This window comes from Pelodiscus sinensis, chromosome 1 (genome assembly GCF_049634645.1).
Source record: "Pelodiscus sinensis isolate JC-2024 chromosome 1, ASM4963464v1, whole genome shotgun sequence".
In the NCBI taxonomy this organism is placed as follows: Eukaryota; Metazoa; Chordata; order Testudines; family Trionychidae; genus Pelodiscus; species Pelodiscus sinensis.
The window spans coordinates 183,518,758-183,538,421 of record NC_134711.1 but is presented as its reverse complement, the minus strand read 5'-3'; the positions used below and the strand labels follow the sequence as shown (position 1 = coordinate 183,538,421).

General features: G+C 43.3%; 2 protein-coding genes across 10 annotated transcripts in view; one reads left to right on the top strand and one right to left on the bottom strand.

Moving 5' to 3' along the window:
• LOC102461235 (trifunctional purine biosynthetic protein adenosine-3-like) overlaps positions 1 to 1,978 on the bottom strand; it is a 55,450-nt gene extending 53,472 nt beyond the window's left edge. Inside the window, exon 1 of one of the 3 annotated variants that reach the window (XM_025186105.2) lies at positions 1,822 to 1,978. In XM_025186105.2, coding sequence (XP_025041890.2) covers positions 1,822 to 1,966 — 145 coding nt within the window. In that variant the 5' untranslated portion in view covers positions 1,967 to 1,978. The remainder of the gene's footprint in view (positions 1 to 1,821) is intronic. The other 2 variants (XM_025186106.2, XM_075911236.1) reach the window with 2 other exon arrangements.
• Positions 1,979 to 10,458: 8,480 nt separating this feature from the next.
• DNAJC28 (DnaJ heat shock protein family (Hsp40) member C28) lies at positions 10,459 to 16,168 on the top strand. Of its 7 annotated transcripts, none has more exons than XM_075911033.1 (3): positions 10,461 to 10,476; positions 13,452 to 13,595; positions 14,789 to 16,168. In XM_075911033.1, exon 3 carries the CDS (start codon positions 14,837 to 14,839, stop codon positions 15,971 to 15,973), a length of 1,137 nt encoding a protein of 378 aa, XP_075767148.1. In that variant the 5' UTR covers positions 10,461 to 10,476; positions 13,452 to 13,595; positions 14,789 to 14,836; the 3' UTR covers positions 15,974 to 16,168. The 7 variants fall into 7 exon arrangements, with proteins under 7 accessions (XP_075767171.1, XP_075767148.1, XP_075767156.1 ...); XM_075911041.1 differs by lacking the exon at positions 10,461 to 10,476 and adding an exon at positions 10,580 to 10,732 and having other exon boundaries at positions 14,802 to 16,168; XM_075911016.1 differs by lacking the exon at positions 10,461 to 10,476 and adding an exon at positions 10,580 to 10,732.
• The last annotated feature ends 3,496 nt before the right edge of the window (positions 16,169 to 19,664 follow it).

The window sequence follows — 19,664 nt, the reverse complement described above, 5'->3', positions numbered from 1 at the left end:
GTAACAAGATTCTCTCTGATTTAGACTTTAGGCATAATGGTAAGATAAACTAGTCTCACATATACAGGCATTAACGCATATACCAATGAGATTCAGTGAGATTGAGAGACCTTTGACTACCGAAGAATGTGGAACCTGAAATACATTTTGAATTTGATGGATTTATGTGTTTCACTGAGCTACTTTTTGAACATTTGTATGTATTTTTGAGATTGCTAATTTGTATCCATTTAGATCTAACTGTCCTCAAGTCTTGTGTGTTCTTTAATTTTTGGTGCCATATCAAAACATGATGAAACACTATCAGATAATTAGGGCCTAAAAATTCACAGTCATGGAAAACATGCAACAGACCATGAAATCTGGCCTTTTGTGAGCTTTTTATCCAGTACTATGCAGATTTCATGGGAGAGGCCAGTGTTTCTCAAATTAGGAGTACTGACCCAAAAGGGAGCTGCAGGGGAATCACAAGGTTATTTTAGGAGGGTCATGGTATTGCCACCCTTACTTCTGCACTGTCTTCAGAGCTGGGCATCTGAAGAGCACTAGTTGTAATGTTGACCGGGCACCCAACTCTGAAGGCTGAAACAAAAAACAGGACTATGTAGCACTATAAAGACTAACAAGATGGTTTATTAGTTGATGAGCTTTCGTGGGCCAGACCCACTTCCTCAGATCAAATAGTGGAAGAAAACTGTCACAGCCATATATACCGAAGGATACAATTAAAAAAAATGAACACATATGAAAAGGACAAATCAAATTTCAGAACAGAAGGGGGATGAGGAGGGGGGGAGGTAAATGTCTGTGAGTTAATGATATTAGAGGTGATAATTGGGGAAGCTATCTTTGTAATGGGTAAGATACTTGGAGTCTTTGTTCAAACCTAAGTGTAAAGTGTCGAATTTGAGCATGAATGACAGTTCAGAGGATTCTCCTTCAAGTGTATTCTTAAAAGGCCTTTGAAGCAGAAGGCTTAATTGTATCCTTTGGTATATATGGTTGTGACAATTTTCTTCCACTATTTGATCTGAGGAAGTGGGTCTGGCCCACGAAAGCTCATCACCTAATAAACCATCTTGTTAGTCTTTATAGTGCTACATAGTCCTGTTTTTTGTTTCAGCTACCCCAGACTAACACGGCTACATTTCTATCACTACTCTGAAGGCAGCACCCTGCCAACAGCAGTGCAGAAGTAAGGGGGACAACATCCATGTCACCTTTATTTCTATACTGCTGTTTTCAGATCTCGGTAGCTAGAGAGTGGTAGCTGCAGAAGTAAGGGTGGCAACACCATAGCATACATCTCTACCTCTACTGCTGACAGTAGCTCTGCCTTCAGAGCTCAATTCCTGGCCAACAGCTGCCCCTCTCCAGCTGCCCAGCTCTGAAGGCAGTGCTAATGCCAGCAGCTGCACAGAAGTAAAGGTAGCAATACCACAACCCTAAAACAATAACCTTGCAACCCACACATCTCCTTTTTGAGTCAGGACTCGTACAAGAATAACAACATGAAATTTCAGATTTAAATATACAAAATCATGAAATTTACCATTTTAAAAATCCTATGACAATTAAATTGACCAATTGGACCGTGAATTTGGTACAGCTCTACAAATAATCCTAAAATTCAGAAAAAAACACACAGTAAAAATTATTTGAATGTAGTATAATTTGTAGCATTTTTATGGAAAAGAGTAAGACTAATTTGATTAAGCTAATTTCTACTGATTCAATATATGATACTGAACAGTTTTTATTTACATTCACTTATCTATATTCCTGTACAGCTTGAAATATTGTTTATTTGCTTTTTATTACCTGAATTTGAAATCTTTCCATTATTGGCTGTTCCTGCATTTCCAGGGGCGACTAGCACTTGTTTTACATGTGGAGACTGTGCTAACTTCCAAGCCAGAGCATGCTCTCTGCCTCCACTGCCAATCACAAGCACTCGATCTGCCATCAGAGTCCGATGGGAAAAAAACAAAACATATGAATTATGCCCCTAACAGCCACTCATAACTGCATCTAATCTCAGTATAGTTCTCAGCATATAGGTAGTCAAATGACAAAAATACACTTCACACATGGTACTGATTGGCAACAATGTCGGCATAATGGGTGAAAAGATAACATAAGAACGGCCATACTGGGTCAGACCAAAGGTCCATCTAGCCCAGTAGCCTGTCTGCCGACAGTGGCCAGCACCAGGTGCCCCAGAGAGGGTGAACCAAAGACATTGATCAAACGATTTGTCTCCTGCCATCCTTCTCCAGCCTCTGACAAACAGAGGCCAGGGACACCATTTCTATCCCCTGGCTAATAGCCTTTAATAGACTTAACCTCCATGAAATTATCTAGCTTCTCTTTAAACTCTGTTATAGTCCTAGCCTTCACAGCCTCCTCTGGCAAGGAGTTCCGCAAGTTGACTACACGCTGTATGAAAAAGAACTTTCTTTTACTAGTTTTAAACCTACTACCCAGTAATTTCATTTGGTGTCCTCTAGTTCTGGGAACTGATAAATAACTTTTCTTTATCTGCCCTCTCCACACCACTCATGATTTTATATATCTCTATCATATCCCCCCTCTGTCTCCTCTTTTCTAAACTTAAAAGTCCCAGTCACTTTAACTTCTCTTCATATGGGACCCATTCCAAACCCCTAATCATTTTAGTTGCCCTTTTCTGAACCCTTTCCAAGGCCAAAATATCTTTTTTGAGGTGAGGAGACCACATCTGTACACAGTACTCAAGATGTGGGCGTACCATAGTTTTATACAGGGGCAGTAAGATATTCTGGGTCTTATTTTCTATCCCTTTCTTAATAATTCCTAGCATCCTATTTGCCTTTTTGACCGCCGCTACACACTGTGGACCAACTGAAGTCAATGGAAGTTTTACCACTAACTTCAGTGTGATCAAGATTTAACCTCTTAAGTATCCAAGTCAAGGTATAGAAACTGAACTACCCAACTACATCTGATTCCTCCACAGAAGTACTGAGGCACATTGGCAGTGTAGGAAAGCTTTACACAAATATTGTCTGAAACTTACCTTTACGGTACACTCACTTCAATATGGAGGTTGTCAATTCAGAAACTCATGGGCGGCCACTATGCTAGGCGGGGGAAGGCATTGCCTTCCCAAATTGCCAGCCTAGCCCTGACCACACTCTGCCCCCAGAATGCATTTGGGGGCAGAGTGTTGCTGCCTCCAGCACCCGGCCTCTCTGTGCTCCATGCAGCCCGGAGAGGCTGGAGTAGCCTGCCCTCCCCGTGGTCTGAGGCCAAGGAGCCTGAGGGGCGCTCACTCTCCTTTCCTCGGCAAGGAAATGGCTTGGCTCCTGTGGGGCGGGGCCTCAGCAGAAGCTGGGAGTGGGGCTCAGGGCTTGCTTTCCCCAGTCCTACCTTCACTGACTGTTCACGCAGAAAATGTAATCAGCTATAAAATTCTCAGATTATTCACGGGGAAATATATAATTTTTAAAAACAGAAATTGTCAAAATATAAAAATCAGTGAGTGTGCTGCACAGACAGAATCATGTGCTGAACAAAATAACTGATGTTTTCCTCACTACGCTGACATTTAAAATTGTTATTTCAATGGGATTGCTTGGAAGATTATTTTTTATTTATTTCAGAAACACTGTAATATGTAATGTATTTTACATTGACAGGTTTAATGTTTCCAGTATGAAATTTAAATGGGCATACCTAAGTATCATTAATAAAAACACTCCCTGACTATGACCTTTAAGATAATGTCCATTGCATAACCAATCCATAGCCACAACATACATAATAAATTAATAACATAATAAAAATGTCAGCTTTCCATTCGACACAGCATTGCTCTTTCTCATGAAAAGATGATCTGAGTGGAATTTATTATATAGTTTATAAACAAAATCAGTGACAATATTGAAAAACAAAAGCATTATGTTTAAGGTCAGCCATTAGTAAACAGTAACCTTTTAGGGAAAAGGTTTTGGTTCCTAGCAGAGATGGTATCAAGATAGACCACACCAATATCAATAAAATAATTACTGGTTATATACAGTTCCAAAATGACTAAGCAGATAAAGCATAATGTTCACTTACTGTTTTATATACCCTCTTTCATGGGACTTTATCGTGAATCTACAAGAAAAAAATACTACTTTATCGAATAAATATTTTCCATCAGTTTTTATAGTAGGAGCACTATACATTAGACACATTAAAAAGATACATTAGATTACTTTGAAATAAAGTTTACTTTGCTCAGCATTTTTTAAAGTTGGGGTCTTCCCTTTTTACTTCATTGTGAAATATTTTTATATATTTCCTCTCCTTTGATCTTAGAAATATCAGAAATGTCAAGTGTGATCTTCCCTGTTGTTGGTAGAAGACATTCCTGGCATGAGTGTGTATGTTACAGTACTGTTTACAGGATGAGAGCTCACAATAAGCAAAAGGTTGAAGTTGATGATATTTAAAAAAAAACATAATTTATCCCAAATACTCAGTTCAGACTGGAATTAAACAGGTGCTAACTAAAAAAGGTTTTTTTTTTAATAAACTAAAACCTCTCCCCCACCAATTATTCAGTTTTCAGCCTCTTGACACATCACACTTTCACTAGTTCAGTATAGTAATTCAAGTCAGTTTAGAACAGACCTAAATTTCTAGTTGGGAGTACGGGCAGGGAAAACACACACAAGCAGAACAGTGCATGTTTTCTTTACATAGCTTAAAGAACTCCCCCACAAAAAAGAGTGCTTTTCTCTTCTTCCTCCCCTTCCTTGAAGTCAACTTAAAAGCATCTTGGCTCGAAAGAGAGCTAGGAGAGGAACAGCTCTTACTTCAGAGGTGATGTGATAGAGGACTCCCATCTGAGACACCTTGGACTTACCATATCAGGCACTACTGTTCCACCTACTGATTCCAGAAACTCATCAACCAAATACAACACTTTCTTGCTTCTCCCACTTCAATTTCTTCTGTGTGGTGAGAGCTGATCCCATAAACAAGCTCTAGAGGAGCTAAGCTCTCCAAGCCATAGAGAAGGTCAAAAAGAGGAGCAAGTTCTTACTCTCTCTTGTTTTAGCGGAAGGGGGGGAGCTACCCTTCCTTCCCCCCCCCCCTTATTTTAAATCCTCTTGGTAATGCAGGGGGGACTCACTCCCCTAAAAACAAAACATTATAAAACAGGATACAGATGTTAAATTGAGTTTAATCAACAAATCGACTAGTCGATGGATTTTCCGTCAATTAGTCAATAAATGGGGGAGCTAACCCCACTGCAGCTCTGCCTTTTAAATGCATTAAACATTTGGGACTGGGTGCAAGCTGGGAATTAGCTGATTCCTAGCTCGCGCCCAGTCCCTGTTACTGCCCTGCATGCCCTGCATTCCCTACTCCCCGCGAAGACAGTGCTGAGTGGGGAACTGATTTTTAAGACGGCTCCTCTCAGCACCAGATCCTGCTGCCCCACCCCTTGGCAGCAAGGGAGGGGAGAAGCAACTACAGGCAGTCCCCGACTTACGAGGATCCGACTTATGTCGGATCCGCACTTACGAACGGGGCTTTCTCGCCCCGGAGCTCGCAGGCAGCGTCCCTCCACCTCGATCTCCGGGGCGAGAAAAGCTGCTCCCTGTGCCCCTGGTCTGCTGGGGACCGTCTCCAGCAGACCAGGGGCACCGGGAGCAAAGCCTCAGAGGCGCGGGACCCCACCGCGGCTGGGGCTTTGCTCCCGGTGTCCCTGGTCTGCTGGGGGGGAGGGGCGCAGCTAGTGTGCCCCCCCCAGCAGACCAGGCTTTTGTTGTGGACCCTGGGGCAGAGCAGCTGGGGCGCTGCCGGTTGGTCCCGCAGCGCCGCTCTGGGCACTACTGGACCAACCCGGCAGCACCCCAGCTGCTCTGCCCCAGGCGTCCTGATTCAGCCGCTGCTGGTCAGTTTCAGCAGCGGCTGAATCAGGACGCCTGGGGCAGAGCAGCTGGGATGCTGCTGGGTTGGTCCAGTAGCGCCGAGGAGCGGTACTACTGGAGCAACCCAGCAGCACCCCAGCTGCTCTGCCCCAGGCGTCCCCAAGTCAGCCGCTGCTGAAACTGACCCGCGCTGACTACAGGAAGCCGGAGGCAGAGTTGCTCTGCCCCGGGCTTCCTGGAATCAGCCGCTGATCAGTTTCAGCAGCAGCTGACTTGGGGACGCTTGGGATTCTTAAATTGAATCTGTATGTAAGTCAGAACTGGCGGTCAGTTTCAGCAGCGGCTGAATCTGGACGCCAGTTCCGACTTACATACAGATTCAACTTAAGAACAAACCTACAGTCCCTATCTTGTACGTAACCCGGGGACTGTCTGTAGTCAAGGGATTAGTCAATTATCCAATAAACTTTCGCTTATTGGATAGTCGACTAGTCGCTTACATAACTAAAACAGGATGCTCCCAGAAAAATCTATGTGTCTTTGCTAGTCTCCATTCTTTGAATTTCTCACAAGGTCACAGCAAATAATAGGACATTACTTTTCCACCAATCAGTTCTGAATTTTTGCTGGTAATCCACATAAACTCATTAATCCCCATTCCTAATAAAAGCAGAGATTATCATTTCTGAAACAGAGACATTGCTCAATGTACTTATCAGTCTGTGCCATTTTACTGTACTTTAATAATCGTTTTCAAGTAATGAATCTCAAGGCAACTTTCTATAACAAAACAAACATCTTCAGTAACAGTACATAAATTAAAAACTGTTCTTTTCTGTTGTAAAAGAATGGGACATTCTTAAGTATTACTGAAGAGTTATTCCTTGATGTCCATGTATAGTCACCACAGTCTCACATCAGTACTAAAATACACTTTTAGATATGTTTAAAATGTACTTTAATATCTAGCACATATTAAAATTAAGTGTTTGTCTGTAATTCTGCATTATAACATAAAATGAGGTTTATTCAGAGACAAAGATAGCTACACAATGAGTAATATGTTCTGTTTCATTCTTTATAGCTTCTTATACCATCCTCACTGCCATAGAAAGATGTTCAAATATAGAAGAGTGTTATTAAAAGATACAACTAACATGTTTCCAATACTACAGTTGTTTACAAAAAATAAATCAAAACATGCTAAAACATCACTGAGCAAGAGCTGTGTGTGAACTCCTTAAAAGCAGGTACACACTGAGGCAGTGAGAGAGAAAAGTTTGAGTCACCAAAATGCAATATAGTCCTCTCACACCATTAAAATAAATTTATAGTAAGAAATAGCAGGATAATCCCACACATGCACACCTTCCAATTCCTTGCATATCGATAAAAAGGTGCCAGATTTTAATATCACCGTAAAAGAAGCCATGCACCTTACAATAAGTTTAAACATTACCTATAAAGTCACGCTTCTCTTTTTCTTTCTCCTAGTGCATGACAAACAGCAGTAGCCGAAAAGGGAGATTCCTCAGTTGAAATCCAGTCAAACAAACATACACCTACTGAAGGCAGAATTTGGTTTGTAGATTTTAAGCAACTTCTTCTTACATTCATAGAGCTGCTGCAGTACAGATCACAATAATCCATACAATTCTGAAACCCTGTCTTCTTTGACTCTATCACATAAGAGGGAAATACTAACATTTTGCATTCATTCAAACTGCCCATAATATACTGCAATTATCTGACTCAAGTCGTTTTCTTAGGCAGGATTAGAAAGAGACAGACAGACAGCAACAAAACAGAGAACAATAAGAGAAACAGATACCATAAATCGTTAAAATGTCTAACATCTAAACAAAACACTTCTCCCATGGCATCATTTCCAGTTCTTGTAAATATTTTGGTTTGCTGCAGTTTCATCTGCAGTTTTGCAGATCAAACAAAAGGGGAAGAAACTGACTACACAGGGCCAGATTCAGATGGGATGTAAGTAGCAGTATAAACTGCTTGTTCATAAAACAGCATAAAGCAATATAAATTGGTATAATTTACTCCAAGAGAATAAAATGGCAAAGATGTAACAGGAAAAGCAAGGGTTATGACATACTGGGGTACAATACAGACGAAAGAATACTGTCTCTCTCTGTGCTCTAACCTAGAGTGCTTTGATGCTGTAGCCTCCACCAGTCTGCACTCCACAAACAGCCTCCAGCATGCAGTCATTCCTAGCAATGTTTGGTGTGTGCGGCAGCCAACCAGCAGAACCATCCTGTCCATAGGACAGTTTGGGACAGTTGCACCAAGCCCTGTGCTTTGAGAGGACGCAGGGACTGGGTGGCATAAGGTGTGGCAGCAGCAGTGACACCAACCCCACTCTGTCCTGCTAGTTCCGGAGTCACTCACAGAGGAAGAGGCAGGTGCCGAGCATGAACAGAACAGCGGAGGGATTAGGCAGGACAGGGATGGGTTGTCATGGGGCCTGCACCCTATAATAATGCCCCTTCCAGCTAGATATACTTTGACTCTAACCAAATGTAATTATTACATTTCTAGGGGGAAAACTAAGACGGAAATATATGTCCTGTACTGCCCATCTCTCTCTTTGAAAATATACATTTATATAGTCTGTTTTAGCTTTAAAATAAATCATATTTAATATGCGCATAACTTGATAAGTTTCCCAGACTCTTCCATTTAAAACACATTGGATTAGATAAAACCAATATAAGTTTATTAACTACATAGAGATTTTGAGTACAAGTAAATTGGGCATTAAGTCAGAAGTAGTTCAAGAAAATAAAGTTAAATCTCTACTAATGCTTCATTAACAGACTATATCAGATTCAATTCAAAGTTTCCCTCCACATACTTGCAGCAGTCTTAGGTTGCGTCGACACAGCACCCTACACTCGAAATAAGATACGCAATTTGCGCTACACAAAATGCATATTTTATTTTGAAACTATTTTGAAATAGCTTATTTTTAAATTTGGTGTGTCTACACAGTGCTAAATTTCAAAATAATGTGCTATTTCGAGCCATCCCTTATTCCTCGTGCAACAAGGTTTAATGGGATGGCGAAATAGTTTGCCCATTATTTTGAAAAATATTTCGAAATAATGGACAGCTTGTGTAGACACAGGGTAGGTATTTCAGAATACCTCCAGCATCTCAAAATAGCCGTGCAGTGTAGACGTACCCTTACTGACTGAACTTCTTAGCTCAGGCTTCCTCTCCCAGTTCAGAATAGTTTCCTTTGTCCTTCACAGTAGGGAGGGGTGGATGCCTCTCTTGAGAAAATCTCCAGCTGAGATTCAGGAGACAAAGAATCTGTATATTCACTGCTGCTTTGTTCTCATCTAACAGGTTGATGCTGGACTTTCGTATCTTTTAGGCCAGAGGTGGGACATCTAATGCCCGGGGGCCAGATGCAGTCCCAGTTTGCCTGGATCCAGCCCCTGAGATTCAGGGCTCCCCCCCCCAGCATTGGTGAGCCTAAGCTAGCCTTTCAGCCCCCCCTACCACCAGCCCATGGGCCGGAGCATGCAAAATCTACTAGCATCAGTCCCACTAGGCTCTAGTGTGCAAGGGGAACATGGGGGTGGGGAGTGTCTTTCTCCTTCTCAGTTGAGGGCCATGCTGGTGCAGATTTGTGGGATGGGATTGCTTCTCATTTGTGTGTGGCCCCCCAACCCAAAAAGGTTCCCTACTGGTTTTAGGCAGGGTATAGCTATGCAGTGTGGTTTGTGCATAGTAGTTTCATTGAAACATAAAAGTGCCTTTTCTGGAGTAGCAGTGTCAGTTTTATCTGTGGATGGCATATTGGTTTCAAGAAAATGTGTGCCAAATTCAGAAGTTATTTATACGATGGTGTAGCAGGTTGGTAAACAGGCATCTGCCATTGTATGAGACTCCAAATTACACACCAGGGATGCTAGCCCTTTTGCTTTTAGTGTAAGCTTTGCAACATGTGGTATTTTGCTTAAATGTCCTACCTATAGACAGAGCCCTGTGCGGATTCAGAATTGGTATGTGCATCCATAGCTGCACCTGCAAAAACGATCTGCAAAGATCCGCATCCCCCCTGGATTTGCAGAGCTCTACCTATAGGAGCAAAGAGACTGACCCAGACACCACCTATATCTGAAGCACTCATTGACTTCATTGCTGTTCCCGCAGCATAGGGATGCACGGTGCTCGCCAAGTTACCATATTGCTAAGCACAACAAAGCAATGCTGGCCTAGCCGGGGTTCCTCGTTCTGCTTCGGGGGGGGGGGGGCATTTAGGCACCAACTGCCTGGGCTTTCCAAAAACCCGAGGTGTTACCAGGCTGCTAACCTAGCAAAGAAGCCCGCAGCCGGGGCTGCTGAGGGGGTCGCAGCGGCTGCACATGCGGGGGGGGGGGGATGTTAATTTCCCGCAGTAGCAGCGCTGCAGGGCAGGGGCTGGAGCAGCGTCCCGGCTCGCGCAGCCTCGCACGGGGTCGCCCGCCCGGCCCCCTGCGCGTTCCCTCCGGCTCACGGCAGCGGGTCACACAAACGCAGAAGCAGTCACGTGGTAAGCGCGCGGGGTGGGGGGAGGGGACGAGCAGGTGCCAGGGCGGCCTCTGCCTAAGGAGTCGGGACCACATATCCCACAATTCCAAACGCCACAAAAGCCGGCGCGCGCCAGCCCTGTTGGAAGTGGGAGGGGGCGTTTAGTTCTGCGACAGCCGTTAGGCTCCGTCCCTGAGCGCGGGCTGAAAGGAGCTGCCCTTCCGGAGACTCTCTCTCCGTCTACGCATGCTCCAATGACGGGTGGCGGGAGGGGCCAGGTGAGGCGGGCGGTAGCAGTAGCGGCGGTGGGGGACGGGTGAGGGGCTTAGGGGGTGACAGCGGCGGGCCTGTGCTGGGACCTTGGCGGGGAGCGGGAGCTGCTGTCGGCGCTCTGCTGGCAGGGCCCCTCCCCTCCCGCCTCTGAGCCCCCGGCTGTGCGGGCCGGTGTCAGGTCTCGCGCCGAGCTGTTAATGTGTCACCGCGCGCTCGCGGGAAGCAGCTGTTACGCAGCGTGATCCCACGTCACTGGTCTGTAGCCTCCGCCCCCCCCCCCCCCCCCCCCGGCAAAAAAAATGTCTCCCAGCGTTATGGCGCCGCTGGCGGTTACTGTCGTTGGGGGGGGGGGGGGGGGGGTTGCGCTTTGGGAAAAGCGTTGCCAGAGAATCCGTTATCCCACAACCCGCAAACCCAGAGCAGCGGCTCTCTAAGTGCAGGCCAGGGCGCCAGAGCGGATTGCCAGGGCTGGCCCAGGGTGGCCCAAAGCCTGAGCCACAAATCCAAGGGCGTTAGCTTGGGGCAGTCCAGGTTGCACTCGCGCTGAATATCAGGGTTCAGGTTACAGGCCCCCCTGCCTGGTGGTGAAGCCTTTGGGTTTACACCCCCTGCCCAAGGTAACGGCACTCTAGCCCTTAGCCCCACCCAGGATGGCGTGGCTCATACGGGCTCAGGCTTCAGTCCCCTCTTCCTGGGTTGTATAGTCATTTTTGTTATCCGAAGATGGTCACAGTGTAATGAAGCAAAACGCAGGACAATGTAGCACTTTAAAGACTAACAAGATGGTTTATTAGATGATGAGCTTTCGTGGGCCAGACCCACTTCCTCAGATCAAACAGTGGAAGAAAGTAGTCACAACCATATATACCAAAGGATACAATTAAAAAAAATGAACACATATGAAAAGGACAAATCACATTTCAGAACAGAAGGGGGATAAGGGGGGAGAAGGAAGTTAACTTTCCCCACCTCTAATATCATTAATTCACAGACACTTACCTTCCTTCCTTCCCTCCCCCCCCCCATCCCCCTTCTGTTCTGAAATGTGATTTGTCCTTTTCATATGTGTTCATTTTTTTTAATTGTATCCTTTGGTATATATGGTTGTGACTATTTTCTTCCACTATTTGATCTGAGGAAGTGGGTCTGGCCCACGAAAGCTCATCATCTAATAAACCATCTTGTTAGTCTTTAAAGTGCTACATAGTCCTGCATTTTGCTTCAGCTACACCAGACTAACACGGCTACATTTCTATTACTATTCTACAGTGTAATGAAGTTTGAGAACCCTTGATCTAGAGCACTGGTTGTCAAACTTTTTGGACCACAGCCCACCCTGCTCAATGCAGATCTTCTGTCGACCGCCAGCCAATTATCCATGATGACAAAATGGGTCCAAGTGGAGGTGCAGGGTCTGGCTGGGAGGTTGGGTGCAGGAGTGAACTGAGGTTAGAGGGGTCTAGGATGGAGAGTGCAGGTGCTTCCCCTCACTCCTAGGTTCACCCCTGCCCCTGCTGCTCCGGTTGGTCATGATTCTGGCCAATGGGAGCAGAGCGGAAAGCCTCCAGGCAAGTGGTTTCCTGTGCTGCCATTCCCTCATCCGAATGTTTAAGAGAGGGAGCTCAGCTTTCTGACCCTGTGAGGCTCACTCTCCATCCCTGCAGTAGGTGCTGGTGCCCCAACCTCACTAGGGGTGGGTGGCTGGAGTGTCAGTGTAGGCTCCCCAGTGTAGGAGGGGGTGAGCCCCAAGCCTGCGGACCACCTGCAAGACGGTTGTGGACCACACTTTGAGAATCAGTGATCTAGAGTAATCCTTTTGCTGTGAGCAAAGTGAAGCCAAGCCTAGACCACAGTCTGTATACAGTAGAGTTACAGTTTTGCTTGGACATATACCTGAAGGCTTCATCACATCACATAATATTTAATTAAATATTAATCTTTAATTCCTGGAGACTCCATGGCAATCCTGAAGATTTGGCAAGCAACAGTTATACCAAACTAATCACACTTGTAGGCAACTCTGTTTTGACAGGCAAGCTTTTCCTCTTGATTTAACCACCACCTCTTGAATAGGTGGATTAACTATCTTTATTTAATCTCTTCAGCAGCATGGCTGCATTGGTGCAGCTACAGTGTTTGAATGTAGTGTTTGCAGATGGAAATGTTCATATAATGGACACTCATTAAACAGCAATCATATTTTCTCACAGATGCCTCTGTCATATGTTTCAGGATTAAGACCAAAATCACCATAATGATGAGGATGCCATTTTTGTTAAATACTTCTTGTAATGCACAATATTACAAAATACATAACAGATCTTACATAAATATTATGCATAAAGCATCACAAACAGCTGCATATAATATTATACATAATCACAGCAGCTTTTGTTTAAAATAATCAGCAATGGAGTATTGGTTAAAGATGTAAATAATAGTTTTCAAGAGTAGTGTAGCATGTATTTTTAAGTGATACTTAGAATCTGAATTTTTCCCAGTCATTATAAATATAAGGCAAGTCTAATTTTGAACCTGATCTGCTTTTCTAGCACAGCAACTCCAACTGGCTAATAGACATAAAAACTTTCAACACACTAACTATTTTGAGTATATGGAAAAACAGTTATGCAAAGTTGTAATGGTTTTGCCCTCTGACTAATGCACTCAGATCTAAAAGATGCTCTGTTGATCTTATCTAACACATTTTCATTCATTTTTAAGGCAACAAGGAATCAATGATCATCTAGTCCAACCTCCTGCATAACCAAAGCTATAAGAATTAACAGCATTTGTGTTTATAATAAGAAAGTATGTATGTGTGGAGTTGTACCTTACAAGGTATTCAGGACAGATAATCATGACTGAGTGAGTGCTTCTAATCTTGCTTCTGTTCAGAATGGTTATTCCAAATAGATAGCCCGCAAGCTGCAGAAAAATTAAGTAATACAACTTGTTGATACAAGTTATTGATACAACTTGTTCAGTTTTGTGTCTTGAAATGCCAGTTGACACACACAAGACTTGTGGGTGATGGTGACCATGAAAATGAGGATGATTTTTGTGCAATCATAGGCTGATGATTTTCATTAACAATAATTGGTTGTTTCAGTGATGTATTAAGTTCCTAGTTTTTGTTTGCTTCATACTTTCTATAATTGATTTTTGTATGAAAAATTATTTTATGTAAGTGTTTGAAAAAAGAATTGCTTTGGGATCCCACTGCTTTCAAGAGCCAATTTTCTTACCAGAATCAAAGTTAAGACATTATTGGTCTTTTCTTTTATTACTAAAAAGTTAATGTTCTAGATTTATTTTATCTAGATTTATTTTATTGTATCTTCTGTTGATACAGAATTCAGCTGGTTAGTACTTAATGTATTTAAAGCCTGCCTAAAATGCAGTTGTATTGGCAGGGCTCCATTATTACGGTTATGTCCCCAATAGCAATGTAAAGTTTTAACTGGTTAATCTATGCCCAGCCTGGCACTGTAGGTGGGGAGCTGCTTGAGCCCAACTGAGCACCCTGTAGAGGGCTGCTTTAGCCCACCTGGGCTGGTACAGTCCCTCCCTCCCCCCCGTACTTCTGGCCGAGGGGGTCCGGCTAGATAAACAGTTAAATCTATAATTTAACTGGTTAACAATTTACACAGGATTTTACATCTCTAGTCTCCAACATAGTTCTACAGTTCTCTGCAATGTGGAAAGGACCTGTTTTTTAAGAAACCTGCTAAAATGTTGTACCTGTCTAAAGCTTATATGATATTTACAGTCCAAATTGCTTTTTTGCAATTTTATGAGAGCTGTGCTGCAAATGAATTTTCATGTATTGTATATGCAGGATTGTTCTGTGTGTAAATAGTATTAATGTGCTGTTACTCTCTTCTAGAAAAGCATATGACTGACAATTGTCCTTTAAATAAAAATCTTCTTGTGTGAAAATTGATCTGAATTTTAATACACTTTTGAAGTAAAGGAAAATAACTGATTAATATCAGAATTTTTTTAAGAATCAATAATGGCTTTTAAAATTCCATACATTAGTTTTATTTTATTTTCAGTGTTTTTTAACAGGTCCTTGTTTAGGATGTAGAAGCATCTGAAGAAATATGAAGTGGCTTTGTTTCGTGTTGACAAAAAAAATTCCATGTCATCTCTGGGCACTTTCCACAATGATTCCCAAAACAGTAAACCAATTTCCTAATCCCTATATCATTGACCATAAATGGTTGTCAAGTTATAAACCTAAAAATAGTCTCAAAGACTGTTACAGACTTCTTAAACTTCAGGAGGGGTGTTCTCTAGATGATGTAAGAAATTCATTTCGAAATCTTGCCAAACAGTATCATCCAGACAGTGGTTCTGTCACAGCTGATTCTGCAATGTTTATGCAGATAGAAGAAGCATACAGAACTGTGCTTTCTGATGTGGCCAAGAAAATGAAATCAAGTGAAAGCGAAGAGGAGGAAGAAGCCAAATTTAAATCCAAAGCACCACAGCACCGGCAGTATTTAAGTTTTGAAGGTGTTGGTTTTGGGACACCCAGTCAAAGAGAGAGACAGTACATGCAGTTTAGAGTAGACCGTGCAGCTGAGCAGGTGATGGAATATCGAAAGCAGAAATTTGAGAGCCAGTATGCTATGAACACTATGATAGCCAAAGATGTCAAGCAGAGTAAGAAGATAAAAATAACCCAAGCAATTGAGCGTTTGGTTGAGGACCTCATCCAGGAATCAATGGCCAAAGGAGACTTTGATAACCTCAGTGGTAAAGGAAAACCATTGCAGAAATTTTCATATTGTCCGCATATTGATCCTATGACTCACAACCTGAACAGAATTCTTATAGATAATGGATACCAACCAGAATGGATTCTGATGCAGAAAGAAATACGAGAAACTATTGAAGAACTAAGAAAGAACATAGTAGCATCTAGGAATAAACTTGGAGAGCCAATGACAGCATTTAGACAGAAGCAATGGAATCAGATTTGTGAACAATTAATAGAAGATATCAAAAAACTAAACAAAAGAATTAATGACTTCAATTTAATTGTTCCTATTCTGAACAGACAAATGGTTCATTTTAATGCAGACAAAGAAATTGCTCGAGCGCAGAAAGCTTATGAGATCCTGATCGAAAAAACAAAGGCCACTAATGTGGATACAAAAGAAAATGAACAGGAAAATAACATGTTTACACTTAAATCCAGATTTTTGAAGTGGATACATCTTATGATGAAATAAAAGGGTACATCTGTGTTGATTAAATATTGAATATTCTTAATTATTTTGTAGTTTTGGAGAGAATTTTTCAGGTTTGCTGAAAATATAAAACCTACCTGTTTAATATATATAGAAGGAATCTTGCTGTCAGATCTGGCTCTCCAGGTAGTTAGTGTAAAAACTGCGTTAGAATAAATAAATTTTCTCAGCAAGTTTTGCTTTTGTCAGGATTCTTCTTCTTCTTCTGCATTTATCAAACCAATATTTTATTTGGGTAAAACAAATAATTAAACCTCCTAAAGGTACTATTATCTTTACTTTGCAAATTAGGAAATGGAGATGCAAAGAAATGACTGCAAATTAGCAACAGAACCAATAATAGAATCTATATAATTTGACTTTTCATCCTGTGAGCTATTCCTTGAACTTTAACATTTTTAGTTTGAATGCTCACTTCAAGATTTTTAAAAGAGCCTTTTTAAATAATACATTTTCTTATTTGAAAAATATTGGGGTCTGAGACTGTTTTCTGGTATAAGGTATTGTGGCTAGTATTTGAGTCCCTGCATGAATGAGATTGTATATATTTCTTTAGATAAGTAGACTGGGACTGCTGGGAGCTTAGGGTATGTCTAGACTACATGGCTCCATCGATGGAGCCATGTAAACTAGTTTTCCCAGCATAGTCAATGAAGTGGGGATTTAAATAATTCCCGCTTCATTAAAATAAACATGGCCGCCATGCAGTGCCAACGATCAGCTGATCTGGCACAGCACGGCAGTCTAGACGTGGATCTATCGGCTGGGGAAGCCTTTGGCGACTGATCCCTTATGCCTCATGAAACAAGAAAAATTCAAGTGGTTACATTTTGGGTATTTCAATATTAAATGACCCTAGTGATGGCCGAAATGGGTATATTTTTATTTTGTCTTATGACTAGCAATCCTCAAAGCCTTTCCCCGCAACCCTTTGAGTGCTGGAATATGTTATTTTAGCATCTCAAGGAAGACTTTGGCCTTTCACAAATCGTGTGCTCATTTTAGACGTCGCTGTTGTATTCTAATAAGAGTGTCTGCTCATTTATTGAAGAGTGTAAGTGTCAGCTAATTGTTCTTGTTTATAAATTTAGGGCTTAATTACAGCAGATATGTACTGAAAAGATTGTAACGTCTGTTCCTTCGGATGGCCTATGGAATTTGACTGGCATTGCTAATTAAACTAATTCAACGGTACCAACAAAATAATTTCTCATTTCTCAACTGCTAACAATAGTGAACATGTGAACATATTCCTTATATTGTAAATCAGGTTTAAAAAAGTGTCATCAAAATGGTCAGACACAAGATCTGCTTTTCTACCATTTACCCAGATGTTGGTAGGGGAAAAAAATTACTTGCCGCTGGCATGTGAGAGTATACTTTTGCAAGGCTGATATAAATATCAGTTTTCTGAATATTCTAGGCCATAAAAATATCCTGCTTGCTAATCAGCATTTCTAAAGTACTTAGCACCATAATAGCTAAGAACTTTGTTTGAATTATACAAACCCAAGAAACAACTGCCCAAAGAGCAGTAAATTATCCATCCCATGTGAGGTCTAGTAATGGGTGTCTAATCTGAGTTTGATTAAAGTTCACTGTTTGTTCTGTCTTTTGGGGAAAATGAAATTAAGATACTATTTCCACATACAAAGTAATGTCTGTCTAAATGGACAAAGATTATGTGAGTAATTACTAGATAGAAAATACTTTGAAATGCATGTCTAAATGAAATCTTAATAGTCCCCCCTCTTGCATAAGCTGTTCTTCCTCCTCTTTTCAGGAAGAATGGCTCTTGCACAAGAGGGGGTTTTTGTGCAAAAAGAAGCTGTCTACACAGCTCCTTTTTGTACAAAAGTGGCCCCTAATTAATTATGCAAATGAAGTGCAATAGTATGCTAATCTGTGCTTCATTTGCATAGGCTTTTGCGCAAGAAGGAAGCAGTATAGATGTAGCCAGAATGATTTAAACTTAGGCAGGACTACCATGCCTCCAAGGTTTTCGGGGCATGGAAGCAGACTGAACAAAGAAGATTGAGTAAATAAAGGGGAAAAAAAGTGAACCTAGTTGCAATCAGGGTATATTTCTTTGAAACTGTTTCCCCATGTTTGTGGCTTTTCCTTGCCTAGATTCCCACAGCACTAAATTTGGGGAGGCCCTCACCTGCCCATAGTTAAGATTAGCAGAAACTTTGTCTGGGAGTGATGAAAGTTGAGAGATGTGACCAAAGCAGGATACACAGCCAGGGCCAGCCTTAGGCCAATTCGCTCGATTCCTCTGAATAGGGCCCCGCGCCTAAAGGGGCCCTGCGCCCTGATCCCAGAAGTGTACCGGGTGCGAGGGGCGTCAAGTTAATATTCAGAGTTGGGGGCCCTGCTCCAGCAATATGTGGAGCTGGGTCTCTTCCCCCGGCTCTTCCTGGAGGGGGCTCCGGCCCCCACCTGCCGGCTCCCCCGCGCGTTCTCTCACCCGCCCCCAGAGCGTCCCCCTCGGCCCCATCCCTCCCTGCCGTGTGCAGCTCTCAGTGCAGATCCCTGTTGCCCGCTGCTGCTGCTCCTGCCATATGCGGCGTTTGCAGGTGAGCAGGGTGGACGCCCAGGCATGATGTGATGTCACGGCTCAGGACTTTAAAATTCCTTGGCACCGCGTGGCCTAGTTCTGGGTTCAGAGTCCGGGGCCCAAGCACAGACTCTGGCCCCACAAAGTGGAAGGCAGAAGGGGGGGGGGAGGAGGTGGGAGAGGAAGGGGCTTGTGCGGAGGGGGGAGGGGTGGGAGAGGAAGGGGCTTGTATGGAGGGGGAGGGAGGGAAGAGGAAGAAAGAGGAAGGCACCAAGAGACAGGGTGGAAGAGAGAGAAATGCCAAGGGGCCAACTGCAGACAATGAGGAAAAGGGCAGGAGCGGAGATGTCAGTGGGAGGGGGGGACAGGGTGATGCTGGGAGGGGAGAGGAGGGGGAGGAAGGTGCTGGGAGAAGGCTAGAAAGAAGGGGTGGGCATGAGAAAGGTGAGGATGGAGCAAGTCGTGTGAGGGCACAGAGGGGCAGAAGGGGAACGGGGCAGAGAGGTGAGGGGGTGGGCATCAGGGAAAAAGAGGGCAAAGGGGGCAGGGCAGTAAGGGAAGGGGAAGGCACCACGAGGGAGCAGGGCTAAGGGAAGGTGCAAGTGCCAGGGGATTCTGGGGTGAAACAGAAGGAAAGACACCTGCAGGGGAGGGATCAGCATCAGAGGAGAGAGGCAGGACAGGTGTGTAGAGGGAGGTGTTAGAAGAGGGGATGAGGAGTGGTGGCTCTCATGATCGGAATGGGGCTGCTGGAGGAGTGGGCACGGGGGAGAGAAGGGCTGGTAGAGAGGGGTAGATTGCAGGAGGGCTGAGGGCAGTAAGAAGGGAAGGAGTCAGGACAGTAGAGGAGGGTGAGGAGTTGGGGGGCAGCAGGCACCAGGGGAGCTGATGGAACAAGGGGAGGAGACATAGTTTCCTGCATCCTACGTTGCGAATTAAGGAACAAGCCACTTCCACACACCATAAGGGCCCACTCTACTAGGGCAATGGCTCTTTGGCAGCTTTCCTAAGGGGAATTCCCCTAAAAGACATTTGTCGAGTGGGCCACTTAGTCGTTGGACCTTACATTCGCAAAACACTACGTGCTATCAAACATACTTATGACTGACGCAG

Bases quoted from the DNA above. Each gene is read 5' to 3' on its own strand.
- DNAJC28 (XM_075911056.1), top strand. From the start codon at position 14,837: ATGAAGTGGCTTTGTTTCGTGTTGACAAAAAAAATTCCATGTCATCTC.